The following is a 19,546-nucleotide window of genomic DNA, read 5'->3' as shown; positions in this document are numbered from 1 at the left end:
CCCCTGGCCTCAGTTTCTTCATCTGCAAAATCGGAATCATGGTCCTCCCCTCCTCTCTAGCATGGATGCTCTGAGGCTGAAGGAGGTAATAACATGAAAGTGTCTTGGAAGCAGTAAAGCTCCAACTGACTGTCCCCTCCCCTTCCTACCCTAGAAGCCCTGACCCCCATGTCATTTTCTTTGGCTTTCAGGCCTGGGCCACGACTCCCAGGTGACCACTAATCTCTGCATAGGCTGAAGGGCACAGCTGGATGTTGCCAAGCCATGGGATGAGGTGCCAGCTGTCTTCTCAGCCCAGTCCTGGGAATGAGAATGGGCAGAGCTGGGTGTCAGGCCCTGGGCCACGTCAGTATACAGAGCCCACACAAGGCATGCCCACAGAGCCTGGCTCACGCAGCTCTCATGGCAGGGTTTTGGGGACCTGGGAATGAGACAGTTTTCTCTGGGTGGGGTCTTCTTTTTTTAATATTTTAGGGGCACCAGCCCTCCTCCTGAGGGCTCTGGTCAGAATGGTGCAGAGGAAGAGGTTGAGAGCTGAACCTGAGTTTCCTCTCCAATGGTCTCCAATCCACTGCAGCGCCCAGTGTGCCAGACACCCCACTCAGTGAGCTCACTGATTCCTCACAGCAGCCTGTTAAGGTGGTAGGCCTGATGATGGTTCCATTTCACAGATGAGCGGCCAGGGCTCTCCCTCCTCCAGCCCACACTCCAGGCTGGATCCCCAGCCTCTCCTCTTTCCCAGACTCCTCTCTGGCCATTATGGCTGTGGCTGGCCAGCCTGGGCCAGTGCCTTCCTACAAGGCCATGTGATGTTTTCCCTGCCCCCACTCCACCCTGTGGCCCTTGGTTCTGCCAGCCTTCAGAGTCACTGGCCCACGACACCATGGATACTTACCCCTGGGGACAGGCACAGCCCGAGAGGCAGGGGCCACGGGCTGACACGCTCAGGTTCAGCAGCTGCTGCTCACACGTCCTCTCCCTGCTCAGCTCCAGGTCCGTGTGCAGGTCGCTGCAGTTCACGAAGACCTGGCCTGCTGGGCAGGCAGCAGCTGGAAGAGAAGAAGATGGGAGCCGAGGCCTTGGGGCCTCAGTATGGGCTCCTGGGCTACAGGCGCAGCAGCTGGAGGATGGAGGAGAGACGGGCTCGGAAGCCTCCTCCCTCCCTGGCCGCTCCTGGGCATTGCTTGGTTTCCCAGATACGCCTCACAGAGGGAAGGATAGATGTGTGCTGTGTGCCACACAATAGGACCGTGGCCACCAGGACCCATCACTGCACGTCCTCCATACCAGGCTGCTCCAGGCGCTTCCCCTGCATCATCATATTGAATCCTGCAACAACTCTAGAAAGTATTATTGTCCCCCATTTTCCCAAATAATGGAGTGAAGCCACTTCTCCTCCCCAAAATCATCATAAAGTGAGAAGTGCCCCAGAGGGACCAGGAGAGGGGCTAGAAAGAGGATGACCAACCAGTGTGGCAGGGGGGCCAGAGGACTCTGAACGACAAGGAGAGTCACTGCCCTGTTACCACTATTTCTGTGACATGAACGCACCCTCTCTCCCTGAGCCTTGCGTAAGGTCTGCCCCACACATTCATACTGTATGAGTGATCTTTTTTAGGAAAATTAATAAAACAGAGCTGAGTTCCATGCCCAGGCTGGGATGAACCAGAGAGAAAGGCATAGATAGGCATAGGAGGTGAGATAAAAGTCCCAAAGAGCCAGAAATCCAAAGCCAGAAGTGACCAAAGGAAAAGCGCTTCCAGGATTATACACAAAACATGGGGAGGATGCAGGAATCTAGGTTATATGCCAAAGAGGAAATGAAGGCCCAGGGAGGTAAAGTGGGTTGTCCAGGGCTGCACAGCTAGTGAGTGCCTGGGAAGATTTGAACCCAGGCTGGATGATACTGGAGGGCCTGCTCCTAACCACCTACTGTATGATTATTCTCCGATCCCTTCCTCCACCCCAGAAGCCCTCCCTGAATGCTCCAGCCCCCAGGCCCTACTCCACCTCACAGCCTCTCAAAGGTTAACCCCCCTCCCCACCACCACCACTGTTCCATCCCATCCCTATCTCTGTTGCCTAGGAGGGTCTCAAAAGCCCAGGCTGTCTTGCCCACCTCTGTGACCCCACACCCAGCATTCTCCTGGGCAGAGTCCGCCTCAGTAGATACATGACAGCTCAGACAGAAAAAATCAGGACCCAAAGGAAGTCAAGAAACTGCCCAAATACCCAACATGGTTGCCCCAGATCATTGCCCCGAAGGAAGACAAAGTCTCAGCCTCTCCTCTGCAAGCAGCAGAGATAGCCACTAGGGTGGGGCTGAGGCTCGGACAGGGCTTCAGGTGCCAGCCTCCAAGCTGGAGTCTTTGCCAAGAGGGCAAGGAGTACAGAAGGCCCAATGTAGGGCAAAACCTGGAGTGGGCTCGCCACAGCCTGATCAGTGCTCCACTCCCCATTCTCCTTTACCATGTGGAGCCCCCAGAAGGGCCCCACCCCTCCAGCCACCCTTACCTGGGGCTCTGCTATCACAGCTCATGATTCCGTCTTTGCAGTGGCTGCAGAGAAAGAGGGTCCCTGGGGTTAGCCGACCCAGTCACTGCAGGACCCAGACACCCCATGTCGCTGCACTCGGGTCACTGCAGATTTCAGAAAGATATCCTCACTGACTTCCCCCTCCCTGCACAGAGCAGGGCTGGGTGTCCCTTCACGGAAAGTTCCACTCAGCTGCACTGTCTTCAGTCAGCAGCCTCCCTTTAAAGAGAGGACAAGAAGTCTGCTACCTATGGAGCTCACCAGTGGCCCAGGGAGGGGATGTCACTGTCTCCGGGGGGATAGTCTACTCCCTGGAAGTGGCAGGAGCACTGGTTCCTATAAAAAAATGGGAGTGAAGAAAGGTGAGCAGGCTCAGGAGCTGGGGCAGAGACTGCAAAGGACAGGGACCCCACCCTCAGCCAACCAGGTGCATAAGGACACAGGGAAAAGTAATGGTATCTACAGTGACATGTGACACATCTCCAGTGAGCGGAAAAGCCAGCCTGGCACCAGGGATAGAGGTCACGGCTGGGTCCCAGATTCAGAGCCATGCACCAAGCTTAGACAAGGAGTCACTGGTCTCCATACACTCCTGCAGCCAGGAAGGGAGGGGCAGTAAGAACAGGAGCACAGCTCCTGAGCCCACACCATGTCAGGAACGGGGCAGATATTCAGCTGGTGCTGCATCCTGGCCCAGGTGTCCCGGTCACTCATGCCCAGCATCTATTCCCGTTGTTCAGTGCCTGTGCTGCACTGGTTGTTGAGTACATTGACCTCTGGCTAGGGACATCCAGCCAGGCCCTCTGCATACATTATCTCATTGATTCTTCGCAGGGATTCTGTAAGGTAGGGATTCTTATGCTGTCTTTCTTCTTTTGTGTAGGTCATCTAAGGGCAAAGTCTACATTTCCTTCTCACACACTCCCACAGAACCTGCCGATTATAGGCACGTGCAGGTCTTGGAGCAGGGCAGTGAGTTACGGACGGGACGCCGAAACTCCTCCAGCTCCAGTGCTGCTCAACAACCACCTCCCTCTCCCTGCGTAAGCCACACAGACCCCCTTCTTTGGCAACACTCAACATCAAGGGGTGAGAGCCGCCAGGCACACATCTGGATCTCAAGGGAGGATTCTGTAATTTGGGAAGGCCTAAGAGTGATTCCTATTTACCCTAAAGGGGCCTCTCTCCAGCCCTGCCACCATTTGAAGACCACCAATCAAATGTGTATATTTTACAGATGGAGAAACAGAGGCCTGGAGGGGACCAAGGACCTTGCCAGTTGCCCCAAGATCACATGGGGTCGCTGCCTCCCACTATCCTCCTCCTGCTCTGCCCTCCAGCTACACTGAGAACAAGCTGGGCCTTGGGCCACCCCCTCTTCCTGGAGCCCCCTTCCTCACTCCCTCAGGTCTCTACTCAGACCTCACCTCAGCAGAAAGGCTTTACTTCCAGGCCCACCTCAAGTAACACACCAGGAACGGGACTCCCTGCTCTCACTCTGCCTTACTTGGCTCAACAGCTCTTGTTGCCACCTGTCCATTAAGTGTCTGTTCATTTATGTGTCTGTCTTGCAACCCTAGAATGTGAGCTCCATGAGGGCTGAACTCTGCTTTGTTCATTGCTGAATTCCCAAGCCCTAGAAATGTCTGGAACATACCAGAAAGTCAATAAATTCTGTGGAAGGAGAGGAGAATGAGGAGAGAGAGGGCCCTTGGGCTCTGTGGGGTTGTTGTGTCTTGTGAGGAAGCTGCTAGAATGGCCCAAAGGCCAAGGCTGAGGAGAGATCTGGGAGGGAAACCCCAAGGAGGGAGCCCACCCACCTTACCCACCAAGACCTGGCCTGCAACTGTGAGGGGAAGCAGGGACACGAGAGGCCCAGCCAGGTTCCCCAGTCTCAGATGCCCTGGAGACCCCTGGCCTCACCTTCCCACCCAACTCAGAGATCAAGCTGGCCCACTCACCGGGGGACACAGAGGTCAGCCTGGGTGTCCAGATAGGTGTCCGGAGGGCAGGCACAGCCCTCCACACACTCGTCTCTGCTCAGGTCATCGCCACCATCAACCCCACAGGCCTCAGGGCTGGCCAGGTCCTGGCAGGTTTGTCCACACAGGGCCACGCAGGGGCTATACTCCTTGGAGGCCTCACAGGACAGTGCTGCAGTGGGTGGGGGGGAGGGCACGCTTTGTCTCCCTCATCCCCACAGTTGTGTGGAGTGGGGCTGTCATTCTGATGAGGAGAATGGAGATCCAGAGAAGTTAAGACATTTGTCTGAGGTCACATAGCAGGTCAAGGTCAGAGGTGGGATTCGAACCCAGGTCTGACTCCAGAGTCCCACTGCCTACCAACACACTGGGATAACAAAGCAGCAGGTGGGTCCTTCTACCAAGTTCGGCCTGGAAAACCACTGGCAGATCCTTTCCTCCAAAAGGCATTCCTCTGAGGCAGTGATACTGGGGAAGGGGTAGAGATCACCACCCGCTAAGGCCCTGCACCCACCCTGTAACTCACACATAGACATGCATGAGCCCAGATGTGTGGAAACACACACACACTCCCACCCCCTCACTCCCCTGGCTGTGTCACACACAGGTTGTGGATATCAACTGTGCTCCCTCTAGCAGCCTGTTTTGCTCCCTTTGTCCCAAGACTCAGGACTGCCCTCTCCTTGTGTGGCCACCGTCCCACCCCACCCCGCCCCCCAACCCAGAGTCTCCTACATTCTGTGGGATCCAGTAGATCCACTGAGACCATCAAGTTCAGCTGTTCTCAACCCAGGCTGCATATCAAAGCCACCTGGGGAGCTTCTGAAAATGCTGATGCCTGGGCCCCACTGCCAGGTATGTTGCCTTCATTGACACTTGATGTGGCCCAGTTGTGTGAATCTTTTGTAAGTTCCTATGGTAACTCTAATATGCAGCCAGGGTTAAGATCCAGCGGGCCTGTCCAATCCCTTTTGGGGAAACTTTGGTTCACAGAGTATCAGAGCCCTGCCCAGGGACACACAGCAAGTCACCTGCAGGGCTGGAATAGAACTCAGGCCTTCTGACTCCCAGTACAGTGCCTTTTTCGTTTATTCAACAAACATTTGCTAAAAGCTTACTGAGAGTCAGGCCTTGTGCTAGAGCTGGGGACACAGAGGTGATGAAGACATGGGAAGGAGTATAGCCCAGGGTCAGGGTAGGGATGGGTAGGGGCTGGCTCATGACATTGAAGTCGTGTGTGTACTCAAACCCCAGGCAACAGCCAGTGGTCTTTCGAAAGGTGCAATGCAAGGTGGCTCTGACTAGGGTGGCGGAGGTGGTGAGAAGTGGGTGAATTTGGGATTAACAGGACTGACAGGACTTGAGATGGACTGGAAGTAAGCGTGACAGAAGCAGTCCTGAGTCACAGGTCCCAGGTGTTATGCCTGAGTGATGGAGGGGACGGGGGCCATTGGCAGAGATGGAGGGCGCAGGAGGAGAACCAGGCTCTGGGTGCAGTCAGGCTGGAGGAGACTGGAGGGCATCCCAGTGTAGAGTTTCAGGGGCAGGGGACACTCAGGTCTGGAGCTCTGGCTCCTCCAGCTCAGCCTCACATGGGCGGGGCACTCACCACAGGCTGGCAGGCGGGCGCGGAAGTCAACGGGGAGCCCGTGGCGCCGGCACAGGTGGGCGTAGTGGGCCAGCGTGGCGCACAGGCAGGGCTGCCCGCAGCGGCAGGCGTCCCTGCGGCACTGCTCAAAGTAGGGCACAGGGCTCAGGAATGCAGAGCAGGGCGCAAACAGCTCCCCCGTGAGCACACTGCAGGCCTGCACTGAGTAGGAGGCTTGGGAAGGAAGAACAGGAGCCAGGCAGTCAGGGGTGGGTCTACCTGGTGTCCCAGGATCAGCCTCTCTCCCTCCCCATGGCTCAGGGGTGTGTGTGTGTGTGTGCACACGCAGTATGCATGTAGGCAGCTACTTCAGTGTACAGCTGGCTGGGAAGGTATGGATGTGGTTTAGTACATCTGGGTGTGAATATGCAGCTTGACAAAAATCCCTGGAGCTTACATTCTGGTCAAAGGAGACGGTCACTAAAAAATTCATATAGAAACTTCAAAGGTGAAGAAGGTAAGAAGCGAGAGAAAGCTAAGAAGCAGCATGGGTGTATGAGGCGAGGCAGGAGGGGCAACTGCAATTTGAATTCAGGCAGTCAGGAAGGCCTCAGTGAGGGAGTGAGGTTTGAGCACAAATCTGAAAGAAGTGAGGAACTGAGGCATGAGTGCGTCTGCAGAAACAGCATTCCAAGCGAGGCAACTGCAAGTGCAAAGTCCTGGAGAGGAGAGCAGTCCTGACTGTGTAGAAAGAACGACAAGGAGGCCAGGGCAGCTGGGGCACGGCAGAGGGCAGTGAGAGTAGGAGGTGAGAAAGAGAGCATGGGCACAGAGGGTGGGGCCTGGTGAGGCCATGGGGCCGACTTCCGCTTTTGCCCTGAGATGGAGAAGCCAATATAAAAATGTGTGTATATATCTGATAGTGGAAGAATATGAGGCTTCCTGCCTGCCTGGCCCTCACTGTCTCTCCTTTCCCCTCCCTGCTGCTCCTCCTTTTCTTATCACTCCTACAAATTTGGCCAGCACTCTCCTGCCTGGAGTTCCCTTTTCATCTCTCCCAAAGCAGTCCTCCCCACCCCACTCAACCATGACTCTCCTCTTCCCCGCCAACTCACCGGCTTGCAGGTGCACATCACAGGGGTCCAGAGGGGAGCCAGGGACCAGCGGGGAGCAAGCAGAAAGTGTTTTCCAGGAATTGCCAAAAAGTTGTGGGGTGCTCTCAGGTACACCCACTGGAGACCTGCAGCCATGTCATAGCTATATTCACACACTTGCCCATGTGGACTCAGGGACACAAATAGCATAGATCCAGGTAAAACTTGCTCATGTACACACACATAGTCATAATCTACACATCCATATACACACACTCAGAGGAGCACGTGTACTCACCCAAATATATAACATGTATACGCACACACTCTCAACACACACACACAGAGCACAAATATATGCCAGACATGCATATAGCCAAGGTGGTCCACACAGCCACATTCAAACACATAGAGTTATGGATGTACACATGCATGTGTGTGCGTGCACGCACACACACACACACATTTAACAGGCTCCAAAAGGGCTCAAAATGAGCTAGGACCCTACACTTGGGGCGGGGAATGAATATGGCTTCATTCCCCACCCCCAGCTCTTCAGGTCAGAAAAAGAAACAGGGACATCATGAAGAGTATCAGACACCATGGGGGTAAGACTTTTTTCCTCCCCCTTTCTCCATGGGCAGTTCCTGAAAACTCTTTGGCTCGCCCTTTGACTCTCTCAGTAGGAAACTGTCATACAAGGGGCAGTGAAGGGGGGAAGGGGGATGAGCATGCTCCCTAGACATCACAAGTCTCCAAGAGTCACCAAACCCAGGTGTAGGTGTTGAGCGGAGGGAGGCCATGGTCTCTCTGGGGGCAGGTTCTGCCTGGCACCCACCATGCCCAAATATTGTTCCGAGGCAATGGGCGCACTCATATTATGTAGGGCAATATTCCTACCCAGAAGTTACATTTAGGAAAGTGGCAAACAGCTTACACACTAAACCAAGGTCTCCCCCTACTATTTGGCCAGCTACCCTAACATCAGCCCTACTAGGCAAAGCATGGTAGAATGCCACAGTTTTAAATATATATGCATTGAAAAGCTCTGAGCTTTATTTTGTTCTTGTTCTTCACAGCAAATCTGAATTATCTTTTTTGGCTAAAGAATGCCTCCCCTGTTTCCTTCTGCATCCCCTGATGCATGGACCTATCTCCAGCCTTTAAAATCAACCCTTTGTTCTCCTTTCGAGGAACCTTCCTAAGTTCCTAACCTATGTCTGTGCCCAAATATATCAGCTCATAGAAAACAGCCTTTCCCTGAATATTGGGAGGCTCACGGGGTGCAAACTCAAGAGCCTTCAAGTACCAGGTAGGAAAGGTACATGGGTTAGACTGGCCTGGTGGGTTAGAAAGTGGGAATGTTAGTGTCCTTGGCTCACTAGGGGCTTACACACACCTAAAGGTGGTGTCCACCTCAATTAAAACAAACAAAACCATGAGCCAAATCAGCCTGAGGTCCCTGTTTTAAGACCTCATTCTAAAACAGCATTTCTCAAGGTATGGCCCATAGACCTCCCATACTGGAATCTTACAGGTGCTTATCAAAAATAGGATTCCTGAGTCCACCCTAAATCTTGGGGAGCGGGACTCAGGAATCAGTGTTTTAACAAGCTCCTGAGGTGATTCCACACATACAGGACTGTGAACCGCTGCTTTAAAGAAACATACTTAAATTTAAATGTAGAGAAATAAATAACTAATGGTGCATGCTGGGCACAGTGAAGGCCCACGGGAGAGACATTTAGGCAGTGCCTCTAGATACCCAGCCCTAAGGGGCCCATTTCCCCTCTTCTTCCGGTTCCGTGGCAGGGCTACGTACAGGAAGTCGTCCTGCGTGTTGCCATTGAAGGTGCCGCAGAGGCCCACGGTGTCCTCCACCCATCGCTGGTCCACCTGCAGGTACAGTCGGAGCCCTTCACGGTCGTAGAGCACCCGCACGCCTACGTTCGTCCTCACCCTCAGGAACACGGAGGACAGCCTACGGATCTCAAAGGCGTCTGGGCACAGAATCCGAAAGGGGAGAGTGAGAGGGCAGCCAGTACACACCCCGCCCACGACCACCACCTGCCTGGCCCGCTCAGACTCCCACACCCGGCCCAGTCTCCGCCCCCACTGAAGCCGTGCCTGCCATGAAGCTGGTTTGGGGAGGCTTGAGGAAACCCTGTTCAGTGATGAAATCAGGACCCAGAGATAACTTCCCACGGCAGCCTGGGCTGAGAAATTTTTTTTAGCATCAAGTGCCAATTAAAGCTTTGCTCCCACTAAGGAACTGGTACACGTTTCCTCCTCTAGCAGAAGGAGGATTCTGTAACTACCCATTCTCTTCACAGTGGCCACAACACAGTTTTATTATGGAAGCTCATGATATAATTTTAGATTCAAGTGTAACAAATTTAAATTTTAGATTTTATTGTAGAACATTTTATACCCTTTATGGTTTATATTTATTTCTGCAGCCTGTTGACACCAAGTGCATCCCCACTCCTCCCAACCTTGAGCCCCTGTTGTTGTTTTTCTTTCTTTCTGGTGCTAGGTTTTTATTTCTTAATCGTTTTGCCATTTTTGTTACATGTGTTTCTTATGAGCTACACATGAGCTCCTTGTGGCATCAGACAGTATAACAAGTAGCTAATAAACAAGTTATGAGAGTCAGGATGGGAATCACCCATGCATATGCTCATGTTAGGAGAAGCCATCATACTACTAGGAAGCCCACTGTCCTACTGAGGTGGGACAAAGACACATTTTTGGAGTCCACATTTTTGCAACCAAAGTGTCCTCTATCCTGACCTACCAAGTACTAGAATATGAATTTTTGCCAGTGTAGCAGTGCTTTTAGCCAGAGGAGCCTGGGAAGAGAGGTCCAAACCCTCAGTTCCCAACTAGGTCTGTTGTCCACCCCAAACCAAACCGTACCATCTGTGTATGGCGGAATGATCTTGTACTGGTCAAACAGAAGGACATCCCCTGCCTGGGTCAGGGTCACCTGCCTCCGAGGGTCCTGGTGCAGAATCACTGACACTGACTGGACACAGGCTCCGTCTTGGTTCTGGAGAGATAGAAAGGTCAATGGGGCAGTGTGGGTCTGACCATCCTGCTGGATACAACAGAGCCCGCTAGGGACAGAGACCCCAGCCTAGCTTGAGAGACAGTTTCCTTAGAATGACAGACAGAGCCCCAAAGATATCATGGATCATCCAACCAAATGCCCTCGCCTGAGAATGAGCAGGCAGAGGCTAAGGTTGGAGAAGGTTAGTAGCAGAATGGGATAACACTAATAAAAATGATAGTCAACTCTCAGGTTATCTAAAGACACAGAGCAGAGATGGAACCCAGATGGCCCAGAGTCCAGCCTGAGAAACACTGGCCTCCCCCACCTCATCACAACCCAGAACTTTAATTTCATCCCTTTGTGGGTGTTTTTACAATTCATTTCATGTGTCACATCCTGCACTCCACTGACAGGCAGGCCGGAAATTAGGTAATATTCTCTGGGCCTCAGGTTCTCTATCTGTAAAACGGTCACACATTGGGCCCCTTTTATACCGCCACAGGAAAACATCCACACAGTCATTCATTTAAACACTTAACTGAACACCAACTATGTGCAAGGCATACTGTATCAGACTTTATGGATTCAGTGATAAGACAAAGTTTCTGTCCTCATGGAAATTACATACTTGTGTGGGACACAGACATTAAATAAGTAATTATAAAGTTGATTATTCAATTATAATTGTGATCAGTGCTGTAAGCAGGTGTGGAGTGTTAGAAAAGCATATGACTGAACCAGACTTAGTCTGCAGAGGTAGGAAAGGCCTTCCTAGGGAATGATAATAACATAAAATTATCATAATAATAAAAGCCATAATAATACCACAATATTATTATGATATTACAACCAACAACTAACTTTCATATGGAATTAGTATGTTCAGGTGCTGTTCAAATGTGTTTATATATATTCACTTGCCTAACTCTCATAGCAATCTGATTAAGAAAGTATTACTAACATCCCCATTTTGCAGATTAGAAAACCAAGGCTCACAAAACGGTGACATTTGAGTTGAAATCCGAAGGATGCATGGAAGCTAGCTGGGCAAAGAGAGAAGAGGAAGAAGGAGACATCCAGGCAAAAGGAACAACTTGTACAAAAGCTCTGATACGGGAAGTCCTTTAATGAATTCAATGGCATAAAGAAGACCAGAGGGACCAGAACCCATCAGGCAAAGTGGTTTAAGATAAGGTTCAAGGCTGGGCACAGTGGCTCACCCCTGTAACTCTAGCCCTTTGAAGGCTGAGGCGGGAGGATCGCTTGAGCCTAGGAGTTCAAGACCAGCCTGCTCAACATAGAGAGACCCGGTCTCTACAAAAATAAAAAATAAAAATAATTTTTTAAAAGGTTGAAGATGTAGGTAAAGGCCAGCTTATGCAGAGCCTTAAAATATTTTTAGACTTTATCTAAGTCCAACAGCCAACCAGAGAAAGTGAACCAGGAGAGTGACACAGTGAAGTGACAGAACGATCAGGGCTTGAAACTTTAAAGAAATACATTGCGCAACAAGCCACAACCATCCTTCTGAGTTCCTGCCCAGGGGTACAGAAAATCCCTGAAACAGCTCAAAAATCATTGTATCTAAAACATCATCTTCTTTGTTCAACCCACTCATACTCTCGTCCCCTCTGGACGTGTCACCTGTGTGGGAATAAAGTCCACACCCTTCAGTCAAAAGTCTCAGGTTCAAATCCTAATGTAACTGAAAGCTATGAGACCTTAAAGAAGTCACTTAAATTCTCCAGATCTCAGTTCTCTCCTCTGCAAAACAGAGATACAACAACACTTGGTTGTACCCAATTCTACCCAGTTGGATACAGATTTTTAAATGTGCATAAAATATTTTGGAGGTTGCATTTACCTCCAAAAGCCCACAGAACTTCACTAAGAGTGAAACTTGATGTAGGCAACTTCTAAAAATCACGTAGGAGGGGATCCCAGCATGAAATGTAGACGATAACAAAGGAATCTAACTGCATTACAAATGTATGAAACAATCTCTGTGAAGAGAGTGGGAGGAAAGGTGTTGACATAAGTGACTTTGTAAATAAGTGGAATTTATAAGACTAAAGGCAAAAGAAACTGTGCACAAAAACTGTACTTTAGTTGATAAAGTTATTTCCTATAGAGGTATGCATTAATAATAGGAATATACATGTATATTGGAATTGAACAATTAGGTAAATGGATGGTGTATGGTGAAGGCCAGGTTTCTTACTGTTAGAGTGAGTGTTCACAGATAAGCAAGAGGAGGAAGCTACAATGATCCATGTGGAATGGATTAGAATTGGACCATCAGTATGAAGTCATGTTTAGCACATGTAGATACAGATGGTTTTATAGAGAAATATTTATACTTATGTGTATATACAAAGATAAACGTGGGTATGCATTTACAGTCAGCTCTCCATATCCAGGGCTTCTGCATCCATGGATTCAACCAACCATGGATTGAAAATATTTGGAAAAATATGTGGATGCTTGCGTCTGTACTGAACATGTACTGACTTTTCTTACCATTATTCCCTAAGCAATACAGCATAACAACTATTTATATTAGCATTTACATTGTATTAGGTATTATAAGTAATCTAGCAAGGATTTAAGGTACACAGGAGGATAAGCATAGGTTATATGCAAATACTATGTACCATGTTACATAAGGAATTTGAGCATCTGCAGATTTTGGTATCTGTGGGGAGTGGGGTGCTGGAACACAGATAATACCGCATTATCTGTGGAAATACTCCACAGATAATGAGGGTATTTCCTTTTTCTGTCAGCTGAGAAGGCCTAAAGAAGTCATACCCCAGTAGCAATGAGCACACCCTGATCTTGATTCTAATACCATTGTCCAATAAAAGGAACCAGGAGAGCCTGGTAATATTTTTGGAGAAATGAATGATACTAGCACTGGGACAGGAACTATACAAGATAAGCCTGGTGCATCTAATAGGCCCAGAAAGTAAAGACATGAACGCACACACACACTCTCAAGCCCCACCACCACTAGCATATACACACGCAACAATGAAGGTATGTCAAAGGGACACAGGAGTCAACTGTATGATCTCCCAGTGCCCAAAGCTGGAACAATTCAAGTAAGAACATAAAGGTGTAGTGGATTATAACTCAAAGTATAAAATAAACAGCCATGAGTCTATGCTGATATAAATAAGTAAATGGGAGAAAAGAGACAAATCTCCCTGGCAGAAAAGTTCTAAATAATGCATGTAGATTCTCTGCCTTCAAGGAGGGGGAGCATAACTTCCCACTCTGTAAGCGTGGGTTGCCCATAGTGACTTCCTTCCAAAAAGAACAGTATGGAAAGAGGGAAAAAGGAGTAAGTTTACAGTGGAGAAACCTTAAAAACACTACCTCCACCAGGTGATCAAGGTCATAATCAACAGTGATAAACAATGTTGATAGTGTATACCACGGATAAGATGTGATGAACATGGCACTTTACCTCTGTGATCTTCCTCCCAAAAAAACCATAACCCCAGTCTAACCATGAGAAAAAAAATCAGACAGATTCCAATAGAGGGGCATTATCCAAAACAGCTGACCAGCACTCTTGAAACTTTGAAGATTATCATAAACAAGGGAAATCTGAGGAACTGTAACATCCATGAAGGGCCTAAGGAGACATGATGACTATATGTAATCTGGCACCCTGGATCAGAAAATGACATTAGGTAAAAAAACTATAGAAATCTAAATAAGGTATACACTTTGGCTAGTGACAATCTATTAACATTGGTTCATTATTTTTAACAAATGTACCCTACTAATGTAAGATGTTAAGGGAAACTGGGCGTAGGATACACAGGAACTCTAGGTACTATCTTTGCAATATTTCTGTAAAGCTAAAGATGTCCTAAAACATAAAGTCTACTTTAAAAAAACACTTTGAGGGCTGCAAACACTGCACAGATTCTGGGGTGGATGTGTTAAGATGCTGTGATAACATCCAACCCTAGGTCGGGCTCAGCTCTGCCTCCTGCTGGCTGTGGATTCTCAGAAATGCCCCAACCCTCTGTAGGCCTGTCTCATCATATTTAAAATGGGGAGAATGATAACTACCACATGGGGTATGTATGTTAAGACTTAAATTACATGTTTTTTGCAAAGTAATTAGTCAAAGTTCAAGGCACTGTGCAAATATTTTATCATTGTCATTATCATCCTCTCTATAAATGTCCCCACGCCACTCCATTGCTGGTCACCCAGGACTGCAGTCGCAGCTTCATCTTTCACTTCTCTCTCACACACTCCCCACTTCACCAGACACAGTCAGTCAGTTGCCAAGTCCTTCTGCATCTGCTTTAATGGATCCTGGAATATTCCAACCTCGTTGTTTTCCTCATATAATCTAATCAACCCTTGGAGTGCCCTCCCTCCCTCTCCTTACCCAGGCATACTGATTTCTATGAATATTTTTAGGCTCACTTTTTAGGTCACTCAGCCCAAATGCCACTTCTCTCATGAGGTTTTCCCTGATCCTTTTTTCTGACCTGTAGGACTATTTCGTCCACAGAACTCCCCTGTGACGGCACTGATCATGTTGTAGCTTGTATGGAAGCTGTCTGAGGACACGCTGACCTCCCTACAGGCCACAAAAGCCTGAAGATAGGATCAGGGTCTGATTACTCTGTGTAACCTCACCATGCCCAGCACAGAGCTGGCACAGGGCTGGCCCTCCATGGGTCCATCATGTGGGTGAAGTCACAAGGAGGAGAGCTGGCCCAAGGTACAAAGAACCTGCTGTCAAGAGGCACTGTCCCACAAAGAAGAGGGTTGCCTCAGGCCAAGGCTGGCCCACAGCCTATCAGAGACATGGTAGAAAGAAGGGCTGATGGCCAGGCATGGTGGCTCACACCTATAACCCCAACATTAGGAGGCTGAAGTGAGTAAATCACATGAGCCCAGGAGTTCAAGACCGGTCTGGGCCACATGATGAAGCCCCAACTCTACCAAAAAAAAAAAAAAAAACTAGCCAGGAGTGGTGGCATGTGCCTGTGGTACCAACTACTTGGGAGGCTGAGGCGGGAAGAGTGACTGAGCCTGGGAGGTTGAGGCTGCAGTGAGCTGAGATTGCGCCACTGCACTCCAGCCTGGGTAACAGAGTGAGATCCTGTCTCCAAAAAAAGAAGAGGGGGGGCAGATACTGAGTAAGGGACCCTGAGACCCAATAGCCCCCAGGATTCTGTGAGTGGGAAGGAGCAGCTGGGCTGTGCCTGTGTGTCCTGTCTGTCTTATGCCACCCTCAGGATGTGATGGGAACAACCCCACTTTTGAGGAAGAGCAGTCTTCTGACTCAGAGAATGGCCAGGCCATTCTCTAGCAGAAAGAAGGGAGGGGGACCCTCAGGCCAAAAGGAGACGAAAGCCCAGTCCTCTGCCTCATCCACAGTTCAGCCTGTGTCCCCAGGGCCACGGAGTGACACCTTCAGCTGATGCCTAGTCACATTCAGGGCCCTCAGTGTTGGGGGCTGGAGCAAGGCCAGCAGGGAAGCAGGACTGTGGGGCAGCTGCCCTGGCTGTGGGTGTGAGCTCGTGCTCTGATGCATAAGGAGGAGCTTGGGCACAGCCCAGACTGGGGCTTCCAGGGTTGGCTGAGCATGATCAGCCCAGGGAAAACAGAGTCTCCGCTGAGAGACAAACAAACCCCCATCTACCCCAGACGTACACGTTGGCCATTTTCTCAGTTATGTTCACAGGTGATTGACACAGCTCAAGGGTCATGTCCTCCAGGAAGCCCTTCCTGATCCACTTCACACCTCTGTCACCCAGCACCCAAGTAAAACAACAACAACAAGAAGTTCCCCCGTGGAGATCCACCCTGTGCTCTACATGTTCTCACAGCTGCTGTAGCTCAGTTACAACAGTTCACTTGCCTGCCTCACCCACCAAACTACCGAGCTCAGGGAGGTGGAGCCATGTCTAACTCATCCCAGTCTCTAAGATGCAGCTCAGCTTCTGGCGCAAATAGGTATTCAATGTTTGCAGAAGGAAGGACAAAAGGATGGAAGGAAGGAAGAGAGGGACGAATGTTGAAGGCACAATCCAATGAAGCAGCGAAGATAAAGTTGAATTAAACCAATTTTAGAGACTTTTCTTTTAAAACACCGAGGCCCACTCCATGATCAGGAATTCCAGTTAATAATTTATAAGGAAGAGATTTTTGTGTGCCATTCATGCTGGTCTTTCTAACATTGTTTTGAGCTTATTTCAATAAATATTTTGGGTTTTTTTTTTGTAAAATGGGTGTAATTTTCCTAATACAGGTGTGCAACAACAAAAGAAGTTGCCTGAATGCCAGTTCAAATTGTTCTGTATAAAGATGCTCTTAAAAGACACAGAGTTATCCTGGAACCTTTATTCTTTTTCATTTGAAATTTTAAGTCATGTTCTTTACAAAGACCAGTGGAAAATGGTGTACTTTTTTTAAAATTGTGGAATATAAAATGTTTGAAAATTTTAATTTTCTTTATGTGTGAAGACACATAAAGTATGGGAGGAAACCAACAATCAAAACTAACTTTTTGCAGATAGCCATTACATTTCTTTTCTTTTCTTTTCTTTTTTTGAGACAGAGTCTCGCTCTGTCGCCCCAGCTGGAGTGCAGTGGCGAGCGATCTCGGCTCACTGCAAGCTCTGCCTACTGTTTCAGTGCCAGTATGTATTCTACAAGAGATTTGTTTCATAAATTAATTGATTTAAAAGTAGGTGCCAGTGTTACACTTTCATTCATATATATATACACATTAGGTAGTAAAATCCTAAAACCAAAAACCCACTGAGGTCCAGGAAAGGGATGTGACTTAGTCAGCAGAGGTGCTTGGGCTGGAGCCCAGTCTTCTCTCCAGAGAGAAGAGGCAGCAGGTGGGGGCCGTGAGCCCTGTCCTAAGTCCCAGTTTCTCTCGGGGGCAGTAGGCAGGAGTAGCTGGGTGGATCGGTCCTGGGGATCCCCAGCTCTTACCAGGCCACATGGGGCGTTCTGCAATGTCACGGTGAAGGTGCCTGAAGAGCGGCTCTTGGCCAAGATGTACTGACATGTGGCGGGGAACGTGTACCGGCGGCCGTCAAAGGTTGTGAAGTGAATGTCACCAGTCACTGAGCACTCAGCTGAGAGGTAGAAAAAGGCCACTGACCCATGGGAGCCACCCCAGGGGAACTCTGCCCTGCAAGCTCCAAGCATGAGGAGGACACAGCAGCCTTCCCTTCGGAATAAGAGCAGTGTAAGGAATGAGGCCTTGCCTCTGAGAGCCCTGGGCAGTGGGAGACGTAGACTCGTCCCCAGAGAACTCTGAAGAGAGGTACAGCCCTGCCCTGGGGATCTCCCTTGGAGGGGAGACCAGGGCCTGGCCTTGAGGACCAGCCTCAGGCCAAGTATCCCTAGCTCAGGAAGGTCCTTAGATATACAGAACCCATGGGAACCCCTTCTCCTCATGGAAAACCCTTCCTGGCAGGGGCTGGAGCTAGACCTTAATCAGGCAAATTGATTCTGAGGAAACAGGGGTCTGGGCTTAGCCAATGGAAATTAGTGACATCCCCACCCGCAGCAAGCCTGGCCCCTAGAGATTCCTTGCCCCAAAACTTATCAGACTGGTAGAAGGGAGTCTAGTGTAAGGTGGGGGTCAAACATACCTGGGCAGACAGCTGTGCTGCACTCCCACTTGCCTGTGGTGCATGTGCTAAAACACAGAGACCAAGGAGGCAAGAGGTCACCCCTCCAGGCCTGAGCTAGATGCTGGGAAACTGCAGGGCCCACAGCCCTCAGTCTTCCCATCTCTAAAATGGGTGGTAGAGATTTCCCCCATGGGTTGGAGCTAATGAGATTCCCCTGGGACTCAAAGGTACTGAGTGAGTGCCCTGACACCAGCCATTAGTGCTCCCAGATGGGCAGCCCTCATGGAAAGCCTCAGCGGCCATGTCCCACACCCTGCTTCCCGGCAGCAGACACAGACCAAACATTGCAGTCTTCCTTCACCACAGAGCCAGGGGGGTACAGAGTCCCGTGAAACTCACAGGGACACTCAGCTGGTGCCACGCAGCCCCCATCCTCGAAGATGAGCCCTAGAGTGACAGCAAAGGGCCAATTAACTCACCTTTGCCCCTGTTCACAAACCATTCGTGGCTCCCCAGGGCCTGTGATAAACATCCCCTTATCTAACTTCTTTCATCTCTGAACCCACTTCCAAACTTTCTCCTCTATAAATCCTTGGCTCAGGCCAGAAGTGAACACCTTCTGATGAAAGAATCCCACCTCTAGACCTCTAGACCTTTGCTCAGAGAACTGCCCACAACCCCATCCCCAACCTGCACACGAGCTTCTCCTCACCACCTCTCAAAAGCCCGTCACCGCATCGAAAACAGCTTAGGTGCCAGGCACCACCTCCTCCAGGAATGACTTCCCTGACAACCTCTCCCCATTCTGAATTCCTATACTTTTTCTTGTCTGAACCCCCCTGAGCTGGCCTTCACTGCATCATACCTTAGACTGGTCATATGAGTGTCATTATCTCTGAAATCAGATTCTGATTCCCAAAGTCAATGGCTTTATTTTTATATTTTTTGTCTCAACCATCCTCCTAGCCAAGCACACTATAGATGTGCTGCAAATTTATACACTGAAAAACAGTCCCCATACATGGACCAATGCTTAAACAAATGTATGTGTATATATAAACCAATGATCTGTTCTCATACACACCTTAAGAAGCACAGTCCTGATTAATTTAAATATCCCCATGAAATCAAATACCCTGATGAATCTCTCGAGAGGCTGCAGTTCTGTCCTCACCCTCACTTCCCTTAAACCGTGTATTCATTTGTTGATTGTTTGCTCCTTCCTTCCTTCCCTCACTCCCTCCCTCCCTTCCTTCCTTCCTTCCTTTTCTTCCTTCCTTCTTTCCTTTCTTCCTTCTTTTCCTTCCTCCCTCCCTCCCTCCCTCCTTTCCTTTCTTCCTTCCTTCCACAGACAGGCATCTTCTGAACTCCTGTTTCGTGCCCATCTGTGCCAGGCCAGGAAGATGGTGCCAGGCGCCTACGTCTTCCCCTAGCATACCATTGGGGCAATAGCAGCCGTCCACACAGGCGATCTCACTGTCCACACAGGATGCCCGGGGCTGGCAGGAGGCAGGGCAGCAGACGATGCACTCATTGTAGGTAAAGGCCTTCTCCTTGCAGTGCACAGCTTGGGAAGGAGGGAGTCCATGGTCTCTCAGCTACTGGCCCCAGCTCTGCCAGGACCCAGCTCCTACCCCAGGCCGTGGAGTGGGGAT

General features: G+C 49.7%; 1 protein-coding gene across 2 annotated transcripts in view; it reads right to left on the bottom strand.

The window, feature by feature from the left end:
• OTOG (otogelin) overlaps nt 1-19,546 on the bottom strand; it is a 98,897-nt gene that overhangs the window by 67,140 nt on the left and 12,211 nt on the right. For both annotated transcript variants that reach the window (XM_030829330.1, XM_030829331.1), the window contains 12 exons: nt 19,330-19,458; nt 18,230-18,338; nt 17,910-17,956; nt 17,242-17,387; nt 10,119-10,251; nt 9,022-9,199; nt 7,221-7,345; nt 6,127-6,339; nt 4,497-4,689; nt 2,797-2,871; nt 2,515-2,558; nt 896-1,049 (listed from right to left, as the gene is read on the bottom strand). In XM_030829330.1, coding sequence (XP_030685190.1) covers nt 896-1,049; nt 2,515-2,558; nt 2,797-2,871; nt 4,497-4,689; nt 6,127-6,339; nt 7,221-7,345; nt 9,022-9,199; nt 10,119-10,251; nt 17,242-17,387; nt 17,910-17,956; nt 18,230-18,338; nt 19,330-19,458 — 1,546 coding nt within the window. The remainder of the gene's footprint in view (nt 1-895; nt 1,050-2,514; nt 2,559-2,796; nt 2,872-4,496; nt 4,690-6,126; nt 6,340-7,220; nt 7,346-9,021; nt 9,200-10,118; nt 10,252-17,241; nt 17,388-17,909; nt 17,957-18,229; nt 18,339-19,329; nt 19,459-19,546) is intronic.

Source organism: Nomascus leucogenys, chromosome 15 (assembly GCF_006542625.1).
Source record: "Nomascus leucogenys isolate Asia chromosome 15, Asia_NLE_v1, whole genome shotgun sequence".
Classification (NCBI taxonomy): domain Eukaryota; kingdom Metazoa; phylum Chordata; class Mammalia; order Primates; family Hylobatidae; genus Nomascus; species Nomascus leucogenys.
This window is presented reverse-complemented; position numbering and strand designations above follow the sequence as displayed.